This window comes from Heptranchias perlo, unplaced genomic scaffold, assembly GCF_035084215.1.
Source record: "Heptranchias perlo isolate sHepPer1 unplaced genomic scaffold, sHepPer1.hap1 HAP1_SCAFFOLD_385, whole genome shotgun sequence".
NCBI classification, from domain to species: domain Eukaryota; kingdom Metazoa; phylum Chordata; class Chondrichthyes; order Hexanchiformes; family Hexanchidae; genus Heptranchias; species Heptranchias perlo.
Genome location: NW_027139397.1, coordinates 78329 through 101599, shown reverse-complemented (window position 1 = coordinate 101599; position 23271 = coordinate 78329). Strand labels below are relative to the sequence as shown.

At 56.3% G+C, this 23271-nt stretch overlaps 1 protein-coding gene across 1 annotated transcript; it reads right to left on the bottom strand.

Moving 5' to 3' along the window:
* Nucleotides 1-108: 108 nt before the first annotated feature.
* On the bottom strand, nt 109-14286 carry LOC137311968 (uncharacterized). The gene is made up of 4 exons (XM_067978777.1): nt 14125-14286; nt 7428-7488; nt 4113-4163; nt 109-1797 (listed from the first exon to the last, which is right to left on the bottom strand). Exons 1-4 carry the CDS (start codon nt 14284-14286, stop codon nt 227-229), a joined length of 1845 nt encoding a protein of 614 aa, XP_067834878.1. The 3' UTR covers nt 109-226.
* Nucleotides 14287-23271: the final 8985 nt, after the last annotated feature.

Below are 23271 nucleotides of genomic sequence, written 5' to 3'. Positions count from 1 at the left end.
TTCCTGGGCAATCCCAGAGGGCCAAAGGAGATGTGAAATCACACATAAAAGAGGGCGAGCCATGAGTGTTTCTGGTTTCATCACCAGCCTTTATTTATCTGTTATGGATACGACTGATCTCTACGTTATATCTCAATACATTGACGAGACACAAACTAAAGGGAAGGGGCCCCTCCCCCGCCCCCTCGCCCCTCTCTCTTTCTTTCTCTCTCTCTCTTTCGCTCTCTCAGTGCCTCTCGTAGTAAGGGGGCGGCCTGCCGCCGCGGTAACAGTTGCCGGGCGAGAAGGGGGAGCAGACCTGGCCCTTGGGGTGGGGCGGGGGGTGAACGGGGGAAGAGAAGCAGCTGTTGTCCTCCCCGGAGTACCTGACCATCAGCCGGGCCTTGGGGGACTCGCGGGGGGGGCCGAACTCCCCCTTCAGCGGGGCCTTCTGGTGCCTGTGGGCCTGGGCCTCCAAGGCCTGCTGGTTGCCGGGGAGCGGCTGCTGGGCCTCGTTGCTGCCTCCTCCCAACCGGGCGTAGGCGCTCATCCTCCGGGGCACAGCCTGGGGCGGGAGGGCTTGCTCTTGGCCGGGGAGGAGAGGAGGGATCACGGCCTCCTGGGGCATTAACGGCTGCTGCTCGGGGCTAGGCCCGGGCCTCAGGTGACGGGTGGAGGAGATGCGAATGGGACTGTGGCTAGACGGTTCTCCGTTGTTGCTGGCCCAGCTCTGCCTCAGGGGGCTGGTGTTGAGGTGCTGGGAGCTGGTGGGCGGGCCGTCCTGGTAGACGGGGAACTGGCGGGGTGAGGTGTTACCATTGACCATCTGCTGCGGCTGACTCTGGTGTTGGCGAGGCGAGGGCAGCGGGCCCTCGCTCGTCTTGGACACCCTCACCAGCGACTGCATGTGGCTGACGTCCACGGAGGGCTGCATGTAGTAAGGGTTGACGAAGCCCTCGGCCCCGGCCACCTGGCCCTCCTCCAGTCCCGGGAAGCAGCGGGAGGAGCTGTGGCTAAAGGACGAGTCTTCGGAGCAGAAGGAGGTGGAGTGGGAGCGGGAGGGCCGGGGTTGGGCGGAGGAGCAGGGCGGCAGAGGAGGCGGGGGGGGAAGGGGAGGGGGGAGAGGGGGAGCGGGGGGCTGTCCGCGCTCGCGGCTGGGCGAGAAGGCGGGCGGAGGGGGCAGCGGGGGGGTACGATCGGGCATGAGGCAGGGGACCAGGTTCTCCAGCGGGTGGGTGGGGCAGGAGCTGGAGAAGGAGCCAGTGAAGGAGCTCGTGGGGGTGGAGGTGTGGGGGGGCTGGGTGGGGCAGGGGGTCAGGGGGACTAGGTGGTAGCTCTCGGGGCACATCGCCTCCTGGGTGGGCAGCAGCAGCTGAGTGGGGGCGTTGGTGAAGATCTGCTCCGCCCTTCCTGCCACCTGCCCGGCCGGGCGGATATGGGAAGGGGGGCAGGGTGCCTCGGCTTTGAAGTTGACCTTGGCTCTGCTCTCGGGCATGGGGCAGAGGGAGTTGCAGCTCTGCTGGGAGTCTCTGCGGTCGTTCCTGACCGGGTGATGAGGACTGCGAGATCTGGACCTGGACCGGGACTCTCCGTCCTGCTCGTGAAGCAGCAACGAGCGGTTGCTGTGCTCCATCTCCGCTTGGTGGTAACAGCTCGGGTTGTCCCTCGTCCTCCGGTACCTCAGGTTCCTCTCCACGTGCTTCCGCATGCGATGGCAGCCCTTGTGATCCGCCGCCGTCCCGCCAAGAGCTGCCGAGGCCAGCAGGAGGGAGGACGTCAGCCAGGCCGGCAGCAAGGACAGCAAACCTCTGCTTTCGCCTGAGGGGCCGAAGGGAGACAAAACACAAGGCGTTGGAGGGAGAAGGGCCACTGGACACTCCACCCTGCCTCCCCCTCACCGCTGACTCCCCCCTCCTCGCTGGGGGACGGGTCCCCACGGGCACTGACCCCCCTCCTCGCTGGGGGACGGGTCCCCACGGGCACTGACCCCCTTCCTACCTGGGGGACGGGTCCCCACGGGCACTGACCCCCTCCTCGCTGGGGGACGGGTCCCCACGGGCACTGACCCCCTCCTCGCTGGGGGACGGGTCCCCACGGGCACTGACCCCCCTCCTCACTGGGGGACGGGTCCCCACGGGCACTGACCCCCCTCCTACCTGGGGGACGGGTCCCCCACGGGCACTGACCCCCTCCTCGGTGGGGGACGGGTCCCCACGGGCACTGACCCCCCTCCTCGCTGGGGGACGGGTCAAAACGGGCACTGACCCCCCTCCTCGCTGGGGGACGGGTCCCCACGGGCACTGACCCCCTTCCTACCTGGGGGACGGGTCCCCACGGGCACTGACCCCCCTCCTACCTGGGGGACGGGTCCCCACGGGCACTGACCCCCTTCCTACCTGGGGGACGGGTCCCCACGGGCACTGACCCCCCTCCTCACTGGGGGACGGGTCCCCACGGGCACTGACCCCCCTCCTCGCTGGGGGACGGGTCCCCATGGGCACTAACCCTCCCTCCTCTCTGGGGGACGGGTCCGCATGGGCACTGACCCCCCTCCTCGATGGGGGACGGGTCCCCACGGGCACTGACCCCCCTCCTCGCTGGGGGACGGGTCCCCATGGGCACTAACCCTCCCTCCTCTCTGGGGGATGGGTCCCCACGGGCACTGACCCCCCTCCTCGCTGGGGGACGGGTCCCCATGGGCACTGACCCCCCTCCTCGCTGGGGGACGGGTCCCCATGGGCACTGACCCCCCTCCTCGCTGGGGGACGGGTCCCCATGGGCACTGACCCCCCTCGCTGGGCTCCTCCTGCTCTGTTTGGGGCTCAGTGACACATCGGATGAGGTGGACTAATAGACGCAAAGCCAGGGATTGAGGGACAAAGTGAGGGGGTCCGGTCCTGTGGGGGGGGTCCGGTCCTGTGGGGTGTCCGGTCCTGTGGGGGGGTACGGTCCTGTGGGGGGTCCGGTCCTGTGGGGGGTCCGGTCCTGTGGGGGGTACGGTCCTGTGGTGGGGGTACGGTCCTGTTGGGGGTACGGTCCTGTGGGGGGTCCGGTCCTGTAGGGGGGTACGGTCCTGTAGAGGGGTACGGTCCTGTAGGGGGGTACGGTCCTGTAGAGGGGTACGGTCCTGTAGAGGGGTACGGTCCTGTAGAGGGGTACGGTCCTGTGGGGGGTACGGTCCTGTAGAGGGGTACGGTCCTGTGGGGGGTACGGTCCTGTAGGGGGGTACGGTCCTGTGGGGGGTACGGTCCTGTGTGGGGTACGGTCCTGTAGAGGGGTACGGTCCTGTCGGGGGGTACGGTCCTGTCGGGGGGTACGGTCCTGTGGGGGGTACGGTCCTGTAGAGGGGTACGGTCCTGTGGGGGGTACGGTCCTGTGGGGGGTACGGTCCTGCCGGGGGGTACGGTCCTGTGGGGGGTACGGTCCTGTAGAGGGGTACGGTCCTGTGGGGGGTACGGTCCTGTGGGGGGTACGGTCCTGTAGGGGGGTACGGTCCTGTGGGGGGTACGGTCCTGTGGGGGGTACGGTCCTGTGGGGGGTACGGTCCTGTGGGGGGTACGGTCCTGTGGGGGGTACGGTCCTGTAGAGGGGTACGGTCCTGTACGGTCCTGTCGAGGGGTACGGTCCTGTGGGGGGTACGGTCCTGTGGGGGGTACGGTCCTGCCGGGGGGTACGGTCCTGTGGGGGGTACGGTCCTGTAGGGGGGTACGGTCCTGTGGGGGGTACGGTCCTGTGGGGGGTACGGTCCTGTGGGGGGTACGGTCCTGTGGGGGGTACGGTCCTGTGGGGGGTACGGTCCTGTAGGGAGGTACGGTCCTGTGGGGGGTACGGTCCTGTGGGGGGTACGGTCCTGTGGGGGGTACGGTCCTGTAGGGGGGTACGGTCCTGTGGGGGGTACGGTCCTGTGGGGGGTACGGTCCTGTGGGGGGGGGTACGGTCCTGTGGGGGTCCGGTGGGGGGGGTACGGTCCTGTGGGGGGGGGTACGGTCCTGTGGGGGTCCGGTGGGGGGGGTACGGTCCTGTGGGGGTCCGGTGGGGGGGGTACGGTCCTGTGGGGGTCCGGTGGGGGGGGTACGGTCCTGTGGGGGTCCGGTGGGGGTGGGTGGGGGTCCTGTCCTGCTCTGAATACCTACTGCAGGCAGCAGTGGGACAATATGGATTCACCACATCCGCGTACGGTTTTGCTGTGAACAAATTAAAAAAAAAGAATTAGTCATGAGCATTTAGTGTTGTTTGTCCCCCCAATTCCCACCCCCAACTCGTCACCCACGGGCACTGACCCCCTCCTCCCTGGGGGACGGGTCCCCACGGGCACTGACCCCCCTCCTCGCTGGGGGACGGGTCCCCACGGGCACTGACCCCCCTCCTCGCTGGGGGACGGGTCCCCACAGGCACCGACCCCCCTCCTCGCTGGGGGACGGGTCCCCACGGGCACTGACCCCCCTCCTCCCTGGGGGACGGGTCCCCACGGGCACCGACCCCCCTCCTCGCTGGGGGACGGGTTCCCCACGGGCACTGACCCCCCTCCTCGCTGGGGGACGGGTCCCCACGGGCACTGACCCCCCTCCTCGCTGGGGGACGGGTCCCCACGGGCACTGACCCACCTCCTCCCTGGGGGACGGGTCCCCGCGGGCACTGAGCCCCCTCCTCGCTGGGGGACGGGTCCCCACGGGCACTGACTCCCACTCGCTGGGGGACGGGTCCCCACGGGCACTGACCCAGCTCCTCCCTGGGGGACGGGTCCCCACGGGCACTGACTCCCACTCGCTGGGGGACGGGTCCCCACGGGCACTGACCCAGCTCCTCCCTGGGGGACGGGTCCCCACAGGCACTGACCCCCCTCCTCGCTGGGGGACGGGTCCCCACGGGCACTGACCCCCCTCCTCGCTGGGGGACGGGTCCCCACGGGCACTGACCCCCCTCCTCCCTGGGGGACGTGTCCCCGCGGGCACTGACCCCCCCATTCTCCATGTGGGAATGTCGGCAGCAGTTTCAACTGTGGGAGGGGACGTCACAGACAAGCCCCAATCCTGTCCTCACCCGAATGTCTCGGACTCAGTCCCAGACAGGGGCGGGAGAGAGAGATCGAGAGAGACAAAGAGAGATAGAGAGAGACACACACACAGAGGGAGGGAGAGAGAGAGTTAGAGAGAGAGTAGGGGAGAGACCGAAGGAGATAGAGAGAGAGAAAGTCCGAGGGAGTTATAGAGAGAGAGAGAGAGAGAGAGAGAGTCCGAGGGAGTTAGAGAGAGAGCGAGTCCAAGGGAGTTAGAGAGAGAAAGTCTGAGGGAGTTAGAGACAGAGAGAGACCGAGGGAGTTAGAGAGAGTCTGAGGGAGTTATAGAGAGAGAGTCTGAGGGAGTTAGAGAGAGAGAGAGTCCGAGGGAGTTAGAGAGAGAGAGTCTGAGGGAGTTAGAGAGAGAGAGAGAGAGAGATCGAGGGAGATAGAGAGAGAGAGAGAGAGACCAAGGGAGTTAGAGCGAGAGAGACCGAGGGAGATAGAGAAGAGAGAGAGAGAGTCCGAGGGAGTTAGAGAGAGAGAGAGACCGAGGGAGTTAGAGAGAGACCGAGGGAGATAGAGAGAGAGGGAGAGAGAGACCGAGGGAGAGAGAGAGACCGAGGGAGAGAGAGAGAGACCGAGGGAGGGAGAGAGAGAGAGAGAGAGAGAGACCGAGGGAGATAGAGAGAGAGAGAGAGAGACCGAGGGAGATAGAGAGAGAGAGAGAGAGACCGAGGGAGATAGAGAGAGAGAGACCGAGGGAGATAGAGAGAGAGAGAGAGACCGAGGGAGATAGAGAGAGAGAGAGAGACCGAGGGAGATAGAGAGAGAGAGACCGAGGGAGATAGAGAGAGAGAGACCGAGGGAGAGAGAGAGACCGAGAGAGATAGAGAGACCGAGGGAGATAGAGAGACCGAGGGAGGGACAGACGGAGAGAGAGGCACACAGACGGAGAGGGAGGCACACAGACGGAGAGAGGGAGATAGAAAGAGACAGAGAGACAGAGAGAGAGAGACAGAGAGAGAGAGAGGGAGGGAGAGAGAGAGCGAGGGAGGGAGAGAGAGGGAGAGAGAGAGAGAGTGGGGGAGAGAGAGAGGGAGAGAGAGAGGGAGAGAGAGAGAGAGTGGGGGAGAGAGAGAGGGAGAGAGAGAAGGGGAGTGTGAGAGGGGGAGAGAGGGAGAGACAGAGAGAGAGACAGAGAGAGAGAGACAGAGAGAGACAGAGAGAGAGAGACAGAGAGAGAGGAGAGGGAGAGAGAGAGACAGAGAGAGAGGAGAGGGAGAGAGAGAGACGACGATCTCCATTGACATTGAGGGGGTTGGAAGTTTGGGGGGGTTGGAAGTTTGGGGGGATGGGGGTTTGGAGGTTGGGGGTTTGGGGGTTTGGAGGTTGGGGGTTTGGAGGTTGGGGGTTTGGGGGTTTGGAGGTTGGGGGTTTGGAGGTTGGGGGTTTGGGGGTTTGGAGGTTGGGGGTTTGGGGGTTTGGAGGTTGGGGGTTTGGAGGTTGGGGGTTTGAGGGTTTGGAGGTTGGGGGTTTGGAGGTTGGGGGTTTGAGGGTTTGGAGGTTGGGGGTTTGGGGGTTTGGAGGTTGGGGGTTTGGGGGTTTGGAGGTTGGGGGTTTGGAGGTTGGGGGTTTGGGGGTTTGGAGGTTGGGGGTTTGGAGGTTGGGGGTTTGGAGGTTGGGGGTTTGAGGGTTTGGAGGTTTAGAGGTTGGAGGTTGGGGGTTGGGAGGTTGGGAGGTTGGGAGGTTGGGAGGTTGGGAGTTGGGAGTTGGGAGTTTGGGAGTTTGGGAGTTTGGAGTTTGGGAGTTTGGGAGTTTGGAGTTTGGGAGTTGGGAGTTGGGAGTTGGGAGGTTGGGAGTTTGGGAGTTTGGAGTTTGGGAGTTTGGGAGTTTGGAGTTTGGGAGTTGGGAGTTGGCAGTTGGGAGGTTGGGAGTTTGGGAGTTGGGAGTTTGGGAGTTGGGAGTTTGGGAGTTTGGGAGTTTGGAGTTTGGAGTTTGGGAGTTGGGAGTTGGGAGATTGGGAGTTTGGGAGTTTGGGAGTTGGGAGTTTGGAGGTTGGGAGTTGGGAGTTTGGGAGGTTGGGAGTTGGGAGGTTGGGAGTTTGGGAGTTGGGAGTTGGGAGTTTGGGAGTTGGGAGTTTGGGAGTTTGGGGGTTGCGGGTTGGGAGTTTGGGAGTTGGGAGTTTGGGAGTTTGGAGGTTGCGGGTTTGGAGGTTTGGGAGTTGGGAGTTGGGAGTTTGGGAGTTGGGAGTTTGGGAGTTTGGGGGTTGCGGGTTTGGGAGTTTGGAGGTTGCGGATTTTCAAACACCCCCCTCCCTCACCCTGAGAAACCGCCCTGGACAGGGGTCTGGAGCGCAGTGCAGGGAACGTGTGGTGACGGAAGGAGTTACCTGGACTGGAGGGAGGGGGTTCCAGGAGGGAGGTGTGGCTCTCCTCGCTGGATAACTCACCTTGCATCTGCTGGATCCTGTATCTGCAGGAGGTCGCAGTGTGCCTGGCTTTTGTATAGACCTGTGTACAAAACCAAACAGAGGACAGTCACTCTCCATCAACACTCCCACCCGATTCAGGCACACAGCATTCCACTCCCTTCCATTCCCCATGGGCACTGACCCCCCTCCTCGCTGGGGGACGGGTCCCCACTGGCACTGACCCCCCCCCCTCGCTGGGAAGACGAGTCCCCACAGGCTGATTTCCCTCTCTCTAACCCAGGGGTCACTAGTCAATGATCAGGGGCAGGAACCCTGGCTGATTTCCCCCTCTCTCTAACCCAGGGGTCACTGGACAGTGATCGGGAGCAGGAACCCTGGCTGATTTCCTCTCCCTCTCTCTAACCCAGGGGTCACTGGACAGTGATCGGGAGCAGGAACCCTGGCTGATTTCCCCCTCTCTCTAACCCAGGGGTCACTGGACAGTGATCGGGAGCAGGAACCCTGGCTGATTTCCCCCCCTCTCTCTAACCCAGGGGTCACTGGACAGTGATCGGGAGCAGGAACCCTGGCTGATTTCCTCTCCCTCTCTCTAACCCAGGGGTCACTGGACAGTGATCGGGAGCAGGAACCCTGGCTGATTTCCCCCTCTCTCTAACCCAGGGGTCACTGGACAGTGATCGGGAGCAGGAACCCTGGCTGATTTCTCCCTCTCTCTAACCCAGGGGTCACTGGACAGTGATCAGGAGCAGGAACCCTGGCTGATTTCCCCCTCTCTCTAACCCAGGGGTCACTGGACAGTGATCAGGAGCAGGAACCCTGGCTGATTTTCCCCTCTCTCTAACCCAGGGGTCACTGGACAGTGATCATGAGCAGGAACCCTGGCTGATTTCCCCCTCTCTCTAAACCAGGGGTCACTGGACAGTGATCGGGAGCAGGAACCCTGGCTGATTTCCCCCTCTCTCTAACCCAGGGGTCACTGGACAGTGATCGGGAGCAGGAAGCCTGGCTGATTTTTCCCTCTCTCTAACCCAGGGGTCACTGGACAGTGATCAGGAGCAGGAACCCTGGCTGATTTCCCCCCCTCTCTCTAACCCAGGGGGTCACTGGACAGTGATCAGGAGCAGGAACCCTGGCTGATTTCCCCCTCTCTCTAACCCAGGGGGTCACTGGACAGTGATCGGGAGCAGGAACCCTGGCTGATTTCCCCCTCTCTCTAACCCAGGGGGTCACTGGACAGTGATCGGGAGCAGGAACGGGAGAGAAATGAAGAACGGCAAAGGGATATTAAGAAAGTAGTCAGACCTGCAAAAAGGGAGTGCAAAAAAATAAACTTGCAAGGGATATCAACACCGAAGGTTTTTCCAAGTATATTAAAGAAAGGGGAGCTGTGTGTCACTCTTCACAGGACCAGCGATAGGAGAAATGGTAAAAAAATAAATCAAGGGGATTCTGGACTCCATATCCCTTCGTTGGACCACACTTGGAGCACTGTGAACAGTTCTGGTCTCCATATACCTTGGTTAGACCACACTTGGAGCACTGTGCACAGTTCTGGTCTCCATATACCTTGGTTAGACCACACTTGGAGCACTGTGCACAGTTCTGGTTTCCATATACCTTGGTTAGACCACACTTGGAGCACTGTGCACAGTTCTGGTCTCCATATACCTCGGTTAGACCACACTTGGAGCACTGTGCACAGTTCTGGTCTCCATATACCTTGGTTAGACCACACTTGGAGCACTGTGCACAGTTCTGGTCTCCATATACCTTGGTTAGACCACACTTGGAGCACTGTGCACAGTTCTGGTCTCCATATACCTTGGTTGGACCACACTTGGAGCACTGTGCACAGTTCTGGTCTCCATATACCTTGGTTAGACCACACTTGGAGCACTGTGCACAGTTCTGGTCTCCATATTATAAAAAGGATATAGAGGCACTGGAGAAGGTGCAAAAAGATTCATAAAGATGATACCAGAACTGAGAGGTTATATCTATCAGGAAATACTGAACAAGCTGGGGCTCTTTTCTCTAGAAAAAGAGAGGGCTGAGGGGCTGAAGATTATGAAAGGGTTCGATAGGGTAGACGTAGAGAAGATGTTTCCACTTGTGGGGGAGACCGGAACTAGGGGGCCATAAATATAAGATGGTCACTAATAAATCAAATCGGGGAATTCAGGAGAAACTTCTTTACCCAGAGAGTGGTGAGAATGTGGAACTCGCTCCCACAAGGAGTAGTTGAGGTGAATAGTGTAGATGGATTTAAGGGGAAGCTGGATAAACACATGAGGGAGAAAGGAATAGAAGGATATGGTGATAGGGTGAGATGGAGTAGGGAGGGAGGAGGCTCGTGTGGAGCATAAACACCGGGATAGACCCGTTGGGCCGAATGGCCTGTTTCTGTGCTGTACATTCGTTGTAAGGGAGGAACTTACTAGATTTTATTTATAAGTATTTGCAGGGCAATTGGCAAATGAACCAGAGGGGGAGATGAGGAGACATTATTTTACACAGCGAGTTGTGATGATCTGGAATTCACTGCCTGAAAGGGCGGAGGGAGCAGATTCAATAATAACTTTCAAAAGGGGAATCGGATAAATACTCGAAGGGGAAAAATTCACAGGGTTACGGGGGAAAGAGGGAGTGGGATTAATTGAATAGATCTTTCACAGAGCCGGCACAGGCACGATGGGCCGAATGGCCTCCCTTCTGTACTGTAACATTCTGTGGTTCTAATTTTAAAAATAGTGATGTAAAAACTCAACGAGATTAACAATAGACAAATCCCCAGGACCTCATGGTTTCCAACCCAGGGAATTAAAAGAAGTCGGTGAGGAAGTTGTAGGTGATTTGGTCACGGTGTTCCAAAACTCTCTCCATAACAGTTCTGGTCTCCATATACATTGGTTAGACCACACTTGGAGCACTGTGCACAGTTCTGGTCTCCATATACCTTGGTTAGACCACACTTGGAGCACTGTGCACAGTTCTGGTCTCCGTATACCTTGGTTAGACCACTCTTGGGGCACTGTGCACAGTTCTGGTCTCCATATACCTTGGTTAGACCACACTTGGAGCACTGTGCACAGTTCTGGTCTCCATATACCTTGGTTAGACCACACTTGGAGCACTGTGCACAGTTCTCGTCTCCATATACCTTGGTTAGACCACACTTGGAGCACTGTGCACAGTTCTGGTCTCCATATACCTTGGTTGGACCACACTTGGAACACTATGCACAGTTCTGGTCTCCATATACCTTGGTTAGACCACACTTGGAGCACTGTGCACAGTTCTGGTCTCCATATACCTTGGTTAGACCACACTTGGAGCACTGCGTACAGTTCTGGTCTCCGTATACCTCGGTTAGACCACTCTTGGGGCACTGTGCACAGTTCTGGTCTCCATATACCTTGGTTGGACCACACTTGGAGCACTGTGCTCAGGAATTGTTCCCTTGGATCGGAAAACTGCCAGTGTCACTCCACTATTTAAGAAGGGCGAGAGAGATAAACTAGGAAATGATAGGTTATTAGTCCAAGGCCAGTCGCGGGGCGGTTACTAGAACCTGTTATTAGGGACAGAGTGACTGAGCACTTGAACAAATATGAGCGGATCAGAGAGGGATTTGTAATGGGTAAGTCACCTCGTTGAATTTTTTGAGGAGGTAACTAACGTGGTCGATATGGATGTTATTTAAATGGACTTCCAAAAGGTATTCGACAAGGTTCCACATGAGAGACTGCTAACAAAAATGAGATTGCATGGACGACACTAAGTTAGGAGGCACAGTAAACAGTGTAGACGGGGGGGGGCAGAAAATTACAAAGAGCCATTGACGGATTAACTGAGTGGGCAAATCGGTGGCAGATGGAGTTCAATGTGGGGTCATCCACTTTAGACCTCCGAGTATTTTCTAAATGGTGAGAAGCCAGGAACTGTGGACGAGCAGAGAGATTTAGGGGTCCAAGTACAGAAATCACTAAAAGCCAGTGGACGGGTACAAGAAATACTTTAATAGGCTAACGGGGCCGGTTTACAAAGGGATGGGAGATATATTGCAATTGTATAAAGATTTATGGATTAATATCCCCCACACTCTCACTTTGAACCCCTCGGTCTTTCTGTTCATCCGCACCCTCCCCTCCTATCCCCATTGAGCGCCAACTCCCGTCCCTCGTCATTCCTTCCAGAATGTTTACTTGAAAGTAATCCCGCTGGACTTGTAAGGAGACAGCGGCAGAATAACACATGGACGAGTAACATGGATTAACATCGTCCCTATAGACTAGCACATCAGCGCACATGGCCGTCACAATTCAGATATCAACATGTCTAAATCATATCCGTATAAAAAAATAAAAGACCCAGGAATTTATCAGCACCCGCCAGTCTACCAACATCCCATCACCAACCACAATTAAACTCCTATTCGCCAGAGGATATTGCCCGTTTCCCAGCAATTAGACATTGTGCACTTAAAGGGGCAGGCTGGGTTCGAAGTCCCCCCCCCCCACCACCCCACTCAGCAGCCAAGGTAGTCCCTTTAAGCCTGTCAGGAAAAGGGTTTGTTATATAATAAAGTGGGTGTCACATAATGTGACACTTGATAAAAACAGCTGACTTGCTATGAGCAACAGCATAGGAGATCAGCTATTAAGTCCAAATCCATAATATATTAAAAATAATATTTTTGAGCACACTTCCCTTCTATAAAATCTGATTTCACGTTTCTGTCACACTTTGTGCGTCACCTTTTCCCATTGTAAACGCCTATCTTCCCCATTTATAATGCGAATTCCCTATGTAAACGCGTCACGCTGTAATCGCATCCTCCCACCGCTGGTGGCACTGTGGCAGCCTTCATTTTACAGCCTGTGCTGCAAAGAAAACCCTCTCTTCTGGCGTCAGCTGTGGCTCTCGCCTCTGGGTCAGGAGATTATGGGTTCGAACCCCCACTCCAGGGACTTGAGCCCATAATCCAGGCCCACACTCCCCGGTGCCGGTACTGAGGGAGTGCTGCACTGTCGGAGGTAGATGGATATACTCTAGGACTCGAGCCCCATAATCCAGGCCCACACTCCCCGGTGCCAGTACTGAGGGAGTGCTGCACTGTCGGAGGGCGGTGCTGAGGGATCACCGCACTGCCGGAGGGTCGGTACTGAGGGAGCGCCGCACTGTCGGAGGGTCGGTACTGAGGGAGCGCCGCACTGTCGGAGGGTCCGTACTGAGGGAGTGCTGCACTGTCGGAGGGTCCGTACTGAGGGAGTGCCGCACTGCCGGAGGGTCGGTACTGAGGGAGTGCTGCACTGTCGGAGGGTCGGTACTGAGGGAGTGCTGCACTGCCGGAGGGTCGGTACTGAGGGAGTGCCGCACTGCCGGAGGATCGGTACTGAAGTAGTGCCGCACTGTCGGAGATGCCGTCTTTCGGATGAGACATTAAACTGAGACCCCCGTCTGCCCCCTTGGGTGGATGTAAAAGATCCCACGGCCACAATTGGAAGAAGGGCAGCAGGGGGGAGTTCTCCCCGGTGTCCTGGGGCCATTATTTATCCCTCAACCAACATCACTAAAAAAGATTATCAGGTCATTTATCACATTGCTGTTTGTGGGATCTTGCTGTGCACAAATTGGCTGCCGCGTTTCCTACATTACAACAATGGCCACACTTCAAAAAGTCCTTCATTGGCTGTCAAAGGCTTTGGGACGTCCTGAGGTGGTGAGAGGGACGATAGAGATGGGAGTTTCAATCTTTCTTCCGGCCGATGTTTCTCAACTTGCTGTACGTCTTACGACTTATAACGATGAACAATAATATATAAATGAAAGTATAATATAGAAAGAGAGAGAGAGAGAGAGAAGGCACGGCTGGGATAAATTACACCAGTCCGCCCTGGTTCAATTAACCCCACTGGCCTGGACTCCCGGCACAAGACACCACAGGAGATGGACTACCTGTGGACAATCTCAGGTGCCCTCACGGCCCATCTCTCTCTCTCTCTCTCTCTCATCACCCCGCTTTGCTCGTCGGCTCCCCGTTCAATCCTTGATAGCGTCGCGATACCATTTGGCGACATTGAAATGACAACCTGGTGCAGGGAAGGGGGCCAAAGGAGGTCACACAGCAGACTGGGGTCGCCAAATCCGGCTGGACCGATTCGTGGAGGTTTCATCTCGTGACCTCCAGCCCCCCCTCCCCACTGGTCGCCCGACACGTCCATCAATCACGGCGCACCGCCCCCTTCCCCGCGGCCAATTGGAAAGCCAACACTCTTTATGACTCGGTTGGGTGATTCTTGACTGTCACGCCTCTCCATCTCCAATATTTGTATAACTAATAAACAAAAGTGTTCAAAGTCAAATGTGGGGGGGACACTTTTTTTTTGGAATGCCTCAATGGTTCATCTGCAGAGTCCCAGGAGGTCAATATTTCATCCCTGGGCAATCCTGGAGGTGTTGGCAACCCCATCTTTAACCCAACATCCTCAATCATCCCTTTCCTCCAAAGCTCATCACCTCAGCCTGATCTGCTGGCCTTTGATGGGGTTGGGGGTTGAAGATGCCCCTTGGTTGGGGTTGGGGGTTGAAGATGCCCCTTGGTTGGTTGCCTGGAAACCCCCCTCCCTCCCTCCCTCCCTTTCCATGACGACGTCCCACCATCCCAGTGAGAGAGAGCCCTCCCCTTCCCCAAGCCACGGCTCTTTGCTCTTACCAAGAACAGGGCGTTGACGATGATGATCACTGCAATGGCCGTTCCGAAGGAGTTGAGAAGGACTTGCCCCAAGTACTCACAACAATCTCCTCCCGAGGCTTTGGAGCAGGGGTGGCCCGGATCTCCGACATTCAGGCCTCGCCAAGGTAAGAAGTAAGCCATTGGGTTGGGAGGGGGGGAGAAGGGGATTTCCGATGGTTTCCGTAGACTTTTCTTTCGTTTTCCTTTTGATTGTTCCTCTGTGAGATCTTCTCTCTTCTGGGTTAAGACCCTTGTACTGCCATCCCTCGCCTCAACCCCAGCTTATAAGGCGCCGTCACCCAATGAGGTTCATTGTGACTTGGGGCCAGCATGGGGATGGCCTTTGTGAGGCAGGGTTGGGGCCAAGGTTGACCAGCAACCAGCCGTCACTCACCCCCCACCCCCTCCTCCCCTCGGGATTTGTAAAGGTCTTTGAGGAGAGGAGAGGTGAGATCAACCTTGGAGATGTGGACCCAGATCAAAACTGGGGAGGTGGAAACCCTCTCTAGAGTTCAGCCAGCGATCTTGATGGGACCACCAAGAGTGGAAGACAAGGTTGAGTTGGGCGCTGGATCCAACTGCACGTCAACCTCTTAAAGGGTCCTTGCAACCCTTGTCTTTTTATTGTTGCTGTTTGCCCCGTGACACCAATTGCACCAAGACTCTTGTGTATCAGGTTAAAGCGTCTCCTGCACTTCTTTGCAAAAACAGAAAACTGGCCCCCATTGGAAGGGAACTTGATGGGGAGGGTTTGCTGAGTGCATGACTTCTAAAAAAAAATCCCATTGCCCTCTGACCCGCTCTCCAGATGTTTACAAACACCTGCCACACCGCACACTTCCCTAAAGAAGGCGAATTCCATTCTAAGTGGTCTCTGGCTGTGTCGCCAATAGACTGGTAGCAACAGGAGGAGGCCATTCCTATCTGGTAATCTGTTCAAAGGAATTGGGATTTGTAAAACTTCAAATAGTATCTCATCCAGTATATGGTCAAATAGAACCATAGAAAAGATACAGCACAGAAGGGGGCCATTCGGCCCATCGTGTCCGTGCCGGCTCGAAGAACAACCAGGTGCCCATTCTAATCCCACCTTCCAGCACCCGGTCCATGGCCCTGCAGCTTACAGCACTTTAGGTGCAGGCCCAGGTACTTTTAAAAGAGTTGAGGGTCCCTGCCTCTACCACCAATTCGGGCAGCGAATTCCATACACCCACCACCCTCTGGGTAAAAAAGTTTTTCCTCATGTCCCCTCTAATCCTTCTGCCGATCAGCTTAAATCTATGTCCTCTAGTTCTTGAACTCTCCGCTAGGGGAAACAGGTACTTCCTGTCTACTCTATCTAGGCCCCTCATAATTTTGTACACCTCAATCAAGTCTCCCCTCAGCCTCCTCTGCTCCAAGGAAAACAACCCCAGCCTATCCAATCTCTCCTCTTAGCTGCAATTTTCAAGCCCTGGCAACATTCTTGTAAATCTTCTCTGCACTCTCTCCAGAGCAATTACGTCCTTCCTGTAATGTGGTGACCAGAACTGCGCACAATACTCCAGCGGTGGCCTTACTAGTGTTTTATACAGTTCCATCATTACATGCTTTTGTATTCTATACCTCGGCTAATGACGGAGAGCATTCTGTATGCCTTCTTCACAACCTTATCTACCTGAACTGCCACCGTCAGGGACCTGTGCACATGCACTCCAAGGTCTCTCACTTCCTCTACCCCTCTCAATATATTCCCTTTTACTGTTTGCCCTCCCTAAGTGCATTACCTCACACTTCTCCGGTTTGAACTCCATTTGCCACTTTTCCACCCACTCCACCAACCCATTGATATCTTCTTGGAGTCTACAGCTATCCTCTTCATTATCAACTACATGGCCAATTTTTGTGTCATCTGCAAATTTGCCAATCATGCCCCCTACATTCAAGTCCAAATCATTAATATATACCACAAACAGCAAGGGAGCCAACACTGAGCCCTGTGGCACACCACTGGAAACGGATTTCCATTCGCAAAGACTCCATCGACTTTTACCCTTTGTTTCCTGTTACTGAGCCAATTTTGGATCCAATTCGCCACATTTCCCTGTATCCCATGGGCTTTTACCTTTCTGACCAGTCTGCCATGTGGGACCTTGTCAAATGCCTTACTAAAATCCACATAGACAACATCCACTGCACGGCCCTCATCAATCCTCCTGGTCACTTCCTCAAAGAATTCAATCAGATTTGTAAGGCATGGTATAAGGAATGGATTTCAAACCATTGAAGCATCAAAATTGGAGATGTAAGGACCATTAAGAATGTCTGGGTGTCTAGATGTAAGGGGCTATCTCTCCATGAAAGGCCATAAACAGAGAGAGTAAAGGGGCCTTTTACATTCCATCGTTCGAACACATGGTCTTATCTACATCAAAGGGTCTCCAGTCACATGGTCAAAGCCGAAATTGTCAATCAGTGAGCTATGTTAATAATTGAGGCATAGCAACAGGGAACGATTGGACAAAAAGGAATGACTCTCCCCAATCCTAGGTCCTTTTGGTTTTACAAAAACAATATAAGAAACTGAACAGTCTCTTCACCACCCGGCAGTCACAAGGAACGCACACTGCAGTCCAACAGTACGCAAGAAGACGAGGACCTCAAGGACTGAAGAGCTGATCACCCTTCAGGCCTGATGAGCAAAATCCTTGGTTTAAAGGTTGTATATATTAATGATATGCCTGATGTGTATATGAATTGTTAAGCCATTACATAATGTTGCGAATTATTAAGTGTATAATGGGATTTTATAGAGGAAAGTCATATGTGTGCTTTGATTTTGCTTCATGAATGCTCGTATGAATAATATCATTAAATAATTACTTTTGATTAATGAAACTACCGTGAGTGAGAGTGACTTTCTTTGCTTCACTATTCGTCCAGTGTCCAAGAATCACAAAAAGAAGGAATTCCCTTCACTACCAAGAGTGTAACACAGAATAGCTTCCCAGTACTTATAAACCAGCTGTTGCATCAAACACTCCCAGGGCAGGTACAGCATGGGTCAGATACAGAGTAAAGCTCCCTCTACACTGTCCCATCAAACACTCCCAGGGCAGGTACAAGGGTTAGATACAGAGTAAAGCTCCCTCTACACTGTCCCATCAAACACTCCCAGGGCAGGTACAGGGTTAGATACAGAGTAAAGCTCCCTCTACACTGTCCCATCAAACATTCCCAGGGCAGGTACAAGGGTTAGATACAGAGTAAAGCTCCCTCTACACTGTCCCATCAAACACTCCCAGGGCAGGTACAGGGTTAGATACAGAGTAAAGCTCCCTCTACACAGCCCCCATCCAGTCTCCATCAGAAAGAGGAGCCCCTTCATTCCCTCTGTCTGGGGCTGGGTTCGACCCCAGGTCCGAGAGGGTGAGAGGTCAGTGTTTTTTATTTATTCGTTCATGCGATGTGGGTGTCGCTGGCGAGGCCGGCATTTATTGCACATCCCTAATTGCCCTTGAAGGTGGTGGTCAGCAGTGTCGGACCCACTGACCCACTGCTCGCTCCCTGGTGCAGACAACGAATGGACAGGTTGACCCCAGCTCCTCCAGGAAGTATCTCTCCCCCTTAAATACCGTGTGACTCTCCATCTCTAACCATACGGAACCGTGTATTCCACATTCTCCGTTCCTGTTTCCATGAAGCTTTTCTGGATTTCCCGACTCCGGCACTCCCTGGTGTCAGTACTGAGGGAGAACTGCACTGTCAGAGGTAGATGGATATACTCTAGGACTCAAGCCCCATAATCCAGGCCCACACTCCCCGGTCCCAGTACTGAGGGAGTGCTGCACTGTCGGAGGTAGATGGATATACTCTAGGACTTGAGCCCCATAATCCAGGCCCACACTCCCCGGTCCCAGTACTGAGGGAGTGCTGCACTGTTGGAGGTAGATGGATATACTCTAGGACTCAAGCCCCATAATCCAGGCCCACACTCCCCGGTCCCAGTACTGAGGGAGTGCTGCACTGTCGGAGGTAGATGGATATACTCTAGGACTCGAGCCCCATAATCCAGGCCCACACTCCCCGGTCCCAGTACTGAGGGAGTGCTGCACTGTCGGAGGTAGATGGATATACTCTAGGACTCAAGCCCCATAATCCAGGCCCACACTCCCCGGTCCCAGTACTGAGGGAGTGCTGCACTGTCGGAGGTAGATGGATATACTCCAGGACTCGAGCCCCATAATCCAGGCCCACACTCCCCGCTCCCAGTACTGAGGGAGTGCTGCACTGTCGGAGGTAGATGAAAATACTCTAGGACTCGAGCCCATAATCCAGGCCCACACTCCCCGGTGCCAGTACTGAGGGAGTGCTGCACTGTCGGAGGTAGATGGATATACTCTAGGACTCGAGCCCCATAATCCAGGCCCACACTCCCCGGTCCCAGTACTGAGGGAGTGCTGCACTGTCGGAGGTAGATGGATATACTCTAGGACTCAAGCCCCATAATCCAGGCCCACACTCCCCGGTCCCAGTACTGAGGGAGTGCTGCACTGTCGGAGGTAGATGGATATACTCCAGGACTCGAGCCCCATAATCCAGGCCCACACTCCCCGCTCCCAGTACTGAGGGAGTGCTGCACTGTCGGAGGTAGATGAAAATACTCTAGGACTCGAGCCCATAATCCAGGCCCACACTCCCCGGTGCCAGTACTGAGGGAGTGCTGCACTGTCGGAGGGAGATGGATATACTCTAGGACTTGAGCCCCATAATCCAGGTCCACACTCCCCGGTCCCAGTACTGAGGGAGTGCTGCACTGTCGGAGGTAGATGGATATACTCTAGGACTCGAGCCCCATAATCCAGGCCCACACTCCCCGGTGCCAGTACTGAGGGAGTGCTGCACTGTCGGAGGTAGATGGATATACTCTAGGACTTGAGCCCATAATCCAGGCCCACACTCCCCGGTCCCAGTACTGAGGGAGTGCTGCACTGTCGGAGGTAGATGTATATATTCGAGGACTCGAGCCCATAATCCAGGCCCACACTCCCCGGTGCCAGTACTGAGGGAGTGCTGCACTGTCGGAGGTAGATGGATATACTCTAGGACTCGAGCCCCATAATCCAGGCCCACACTCCCCGGTCCCAGTACTGAGGGAGTGCTGCACTGTCGGAGGTCGATGGATATACTCTCGGACTTGAGCCCCGTAATCCAGGCCCACACTCCCCGCTCCCAGTACTGAGGGAGTGCTGCACTGTCGGAGGTAGATGTATATACTCTAGGACTCGAGCCCATAATCCAGGCCCACACTCCCCGGTGCCAGTACTGAGGGAGTGCTGCACTGTCGGAGGTAGGTGGATATACTCTAGGACTCGAGCCCCATAATCCAGGCCCACACTCCCCGGTCCCAGTACTGAGGGAGTGCTGCACTGTCGGAGGTAGATGGATATACTCTCGGACTTGAGCCCCGTAATCCAGGCCCACACTCCCCGGTCCCAGTACTGAGGGAGTGCTGCACTGTCGGAGGTAGATGGATATACTCTAGGACTCGAGCCCCATAATCCAGGCCCACACTCCCCGGTCCCAGTACTGAGGGAGTGCTGCACTGTCGGAGGTTGATGGATATACTCTCGGACTTGAGCCCCATAATCCAAGCCCACACTCCCCGGTCGCAGTACTGAGGGAGTGCTGCACTGTCGGAGGTAGATGGATATACTCTAGGACTCGAGCCCCATAATCCAGGTCCACACTCCCCGGTCCCAGTACTGAGGGAGTGCTGCACTGTCGGAGGTAGATGGATATACTCTAGGACTCGAGCCCCATAATCCAGGCCCACACTCCCCGGTCCCAGTACTGAGGGAGTGCTGCACTGTCGGAGGTAGATGTATATATTCGAGGACTCGAGCCCATAATCCAGGCCCACACTCCCCGGTGCCAGTACTGAGGGAGTGCTGCACTGTCGGAGGTAGATGGATATACTCTAGGACTCGAGCTCCATAATCCAGGCCCACACTCCCCGGTCCCAGTACTGAGGGAGTGCTGCACTGTCGGAGGTAGATGGATATACTCTCGGACTTGAGCCCCGTAATCCAGGCCCACACTCCCCGCTCCCAGTACTGAGGGAGTGCTGCACTGTCGGAGGTAGATGTATATACTCTAGGACTCGAGCCCATAATCCAGGCCCACACTCCCCGGTGCCAGTACTGAGGGAGTGCTGCACTGTCGGAGGGAGATGGATATACTCTAGGACTCGAGCCCATAATCCAGGCCCACACTCCCCGGTGCCAGTACTGAGGGAGTGCTGCACTGTCGGAGGGAGATGGATATACTCTAGGACTCGAGCCCCATAATCCAGGCCCACACTCCCCGGTCCCAGTACTGAGGGAGTGCTGCACTGTCGGAGGTAGATGGATATACTCTAGGACTCGAGCCCCATAATCCAGGCCCACACTCCCCGGTCCCAGTACTGAGGGAGTGCTGCACTGTCGGAGGGAGATGGATATACTCTAGGACTCGAGCCCCATAATCCAGGCCCACACTCCCCGGTGCCAGTACTGAGGGAGTGCTGCACTGTCGGAGGTAGATGGATATACTCTAGGACTCGAGCCCCATAATCCAGGCCCACACTCCCCGGTCCCAGTACTGAGGGAGTGCTGCACTGTCGGAGGTAGATGGATATACTCTAGGACTCGAGCCCCATAATCCAGGCCCACACTCCCCGGTCCCAGTACTGAGGGAGTGCTGCACTGTCGGAGGTAGATGGATATACTCTAGGACTCGAGCCCCATAATCCAGGCCCACACTCCCCGGTCCCAGTACTGAGGGAGTGCTGCACTGTCGGAGGGAGATGGATATACTCCAGGACTCGAGCCCCATAATCCAGGCCCACACTCCCCGGTCCCAGTACTGAGGGAGTGCTGCACTGTCGGAGGGAGATGGATATACTCTAGGACTCGAGCCCCATAATCCAGGCCCACACTCCCCGGTCCCAGCACTGAGGGAGTGCTGCACTGTCGGAGGTAGATGGATATACTCTAGGACTTGAGCCCCATAATCCAGGCCCACACTCCCCGGTCCCAGTACTGAGGGAGTGCTGCACTGTCGGAGGTAGATGTATATACTCTAGGACTTGAGCCCCATAATACAAGCCCACACTCCCTGGTGCCAGTACTGAGGGAGTGCTGCACTGTCGGAGGTAGATGGATATACTCTCGGACTTGAGCCCCATAATCCAAGCCCACACTCCCTGGTGCCAGTACTGAGGGAGTGCTGCACTGTCGGAGGTGCCGTCTTTCGGATGAGACGTTAAACCCGTCTGCCCGATAGGTGGAGAAAATAGATCCTACGGCCACTATTGGAGCAATTGGTTGGGAATTCTCCCCGGTGTCCTGGGGCCAATATTTATCCCACAACCAACATCAATAAACTAGTTTATCGGGTCATTCATCTCATTGCTGTTTGTGGGATCTTGCTGTGCGCAAATTGGCTGCCGCATTTCCGACATTACAGCAGTGACCACACTTCAAAAAGAAAGTACTTCATTGGCTGTGAAATGCTTTTGGATGTCCTGAGGTGGTGAAAGGGGCGATAGAGATGGGAGTCTGTCTTTCTTTTTGTCTCACACACACGTGAACCATCCAACATCACCCGTCCCCACCCATCTGATGCTGAGACCCTCGCCCCCCCTCCCTATCACTGTAACCTCCTCCAGCCCCTACAATTCTCATCCTCCTGTTCAAATCCCTCCATGGCCCTCGCCCCCCCCTCCCTATCACTGTAACCTCCTCCAGCCCCTACAATTCTCATCCTCCTCTTCAAATCCCTCCATGGCCCTCGAGCCCCACTCCCCATCTCTGTAACCTCCTCCAGCCCCAACAATTCTCATCCTCCTGTTCAAATCCATCCATGGCCCCCCCCCCCCCATCTCTGTAACCTCCTCCAGCCCGACAATTCTCATCCTCCTCTTAAAATCCCTCCATGACCCTCGCCCCCTCCCGATCTCGATAACCTCCTCAAGCCCTACAATTTTCTCTCACACACACACAACTGAACCCTCTAACATCGCCCGTCTCCGCCCCCTGCCTCAGCCCATCTGCTGCTGAGACCCTCATCCATGTAATTTGTTACCTCCAGACTCCACTGTTCCAATGCTCTCCTGGCCGGCCTCAAACCCTCTACCCTCCGTAAACTCAGATCATCCAAAACTCTCTGCTGCCCCCCTATCCACCTCACACCGAGTCCGGTTCACCCTCACCCCCCCTATCCTAACTCACACCGAGTCCCGTTCACCCCTCACCCCCCGTATCCTAACACACACCGAGTCCCGTTCACCCCTCACCCCCCGTATCCGAACTCACACCGAGTCCCGTTCACACCCTCACCCCCCGTATCCTAACTCACACCGAGTCCCGTTCACCCCTCACCCCCCGTATCCTAACTCACACCGAGTCCCGTTCACCCCTCACCCCCCCGTATCCTAACTCACACCGAGTCCCGTTCACCCCTCACCCCCCCGTATCCTAACTCACACCGAGTCCCGTTCACTCCCTCACCCCCCCGTATCCTAACTCACACCGAGTCCCGTTCACCCCTCACACCCCGTATCCTAACTCACATCGAGTCCCGTTCACCCCTCACCCCCCGTATCCTAACTCACACCGAGTCCCGTTCACCCCTCACCCCCCGTATCCTAACTCACACCGAGTCCCGTTCACCCCTCACCCCCCGTATCCTAACTCACACCGAGTCCCGTTCACCCCTCACCCCCCCGTATCCTAACTCACACCGAGTCCCGTTCACCCCTCACCCCCCCGTATCCTAACTCACACCGAGTCCCGTTCACCCCTCACCCCCAGTATCCCAACTCACACCGAGTCCCCTTCACCCCTCACCCCCCCGTATCCGAACTCACACCGAGTCCCGTTCACCCCTCACCCCCCGTATCCTAACTCACACCGAGTCCCGTTCACCCCTCACCCCCCGTATCCTAACTCACACCGAGTCCCGTTCACACCCTCACCCCCCCGTATCCTAACTCACACCGAGTCCCGTTCACCCCCTCACCCCCCCGTATCCTAACTCACACCGAGTCCCCGTTCACCCCTCACCCCCCCATATCCTAACTCACACCGAGTCCCGTTCACCCCA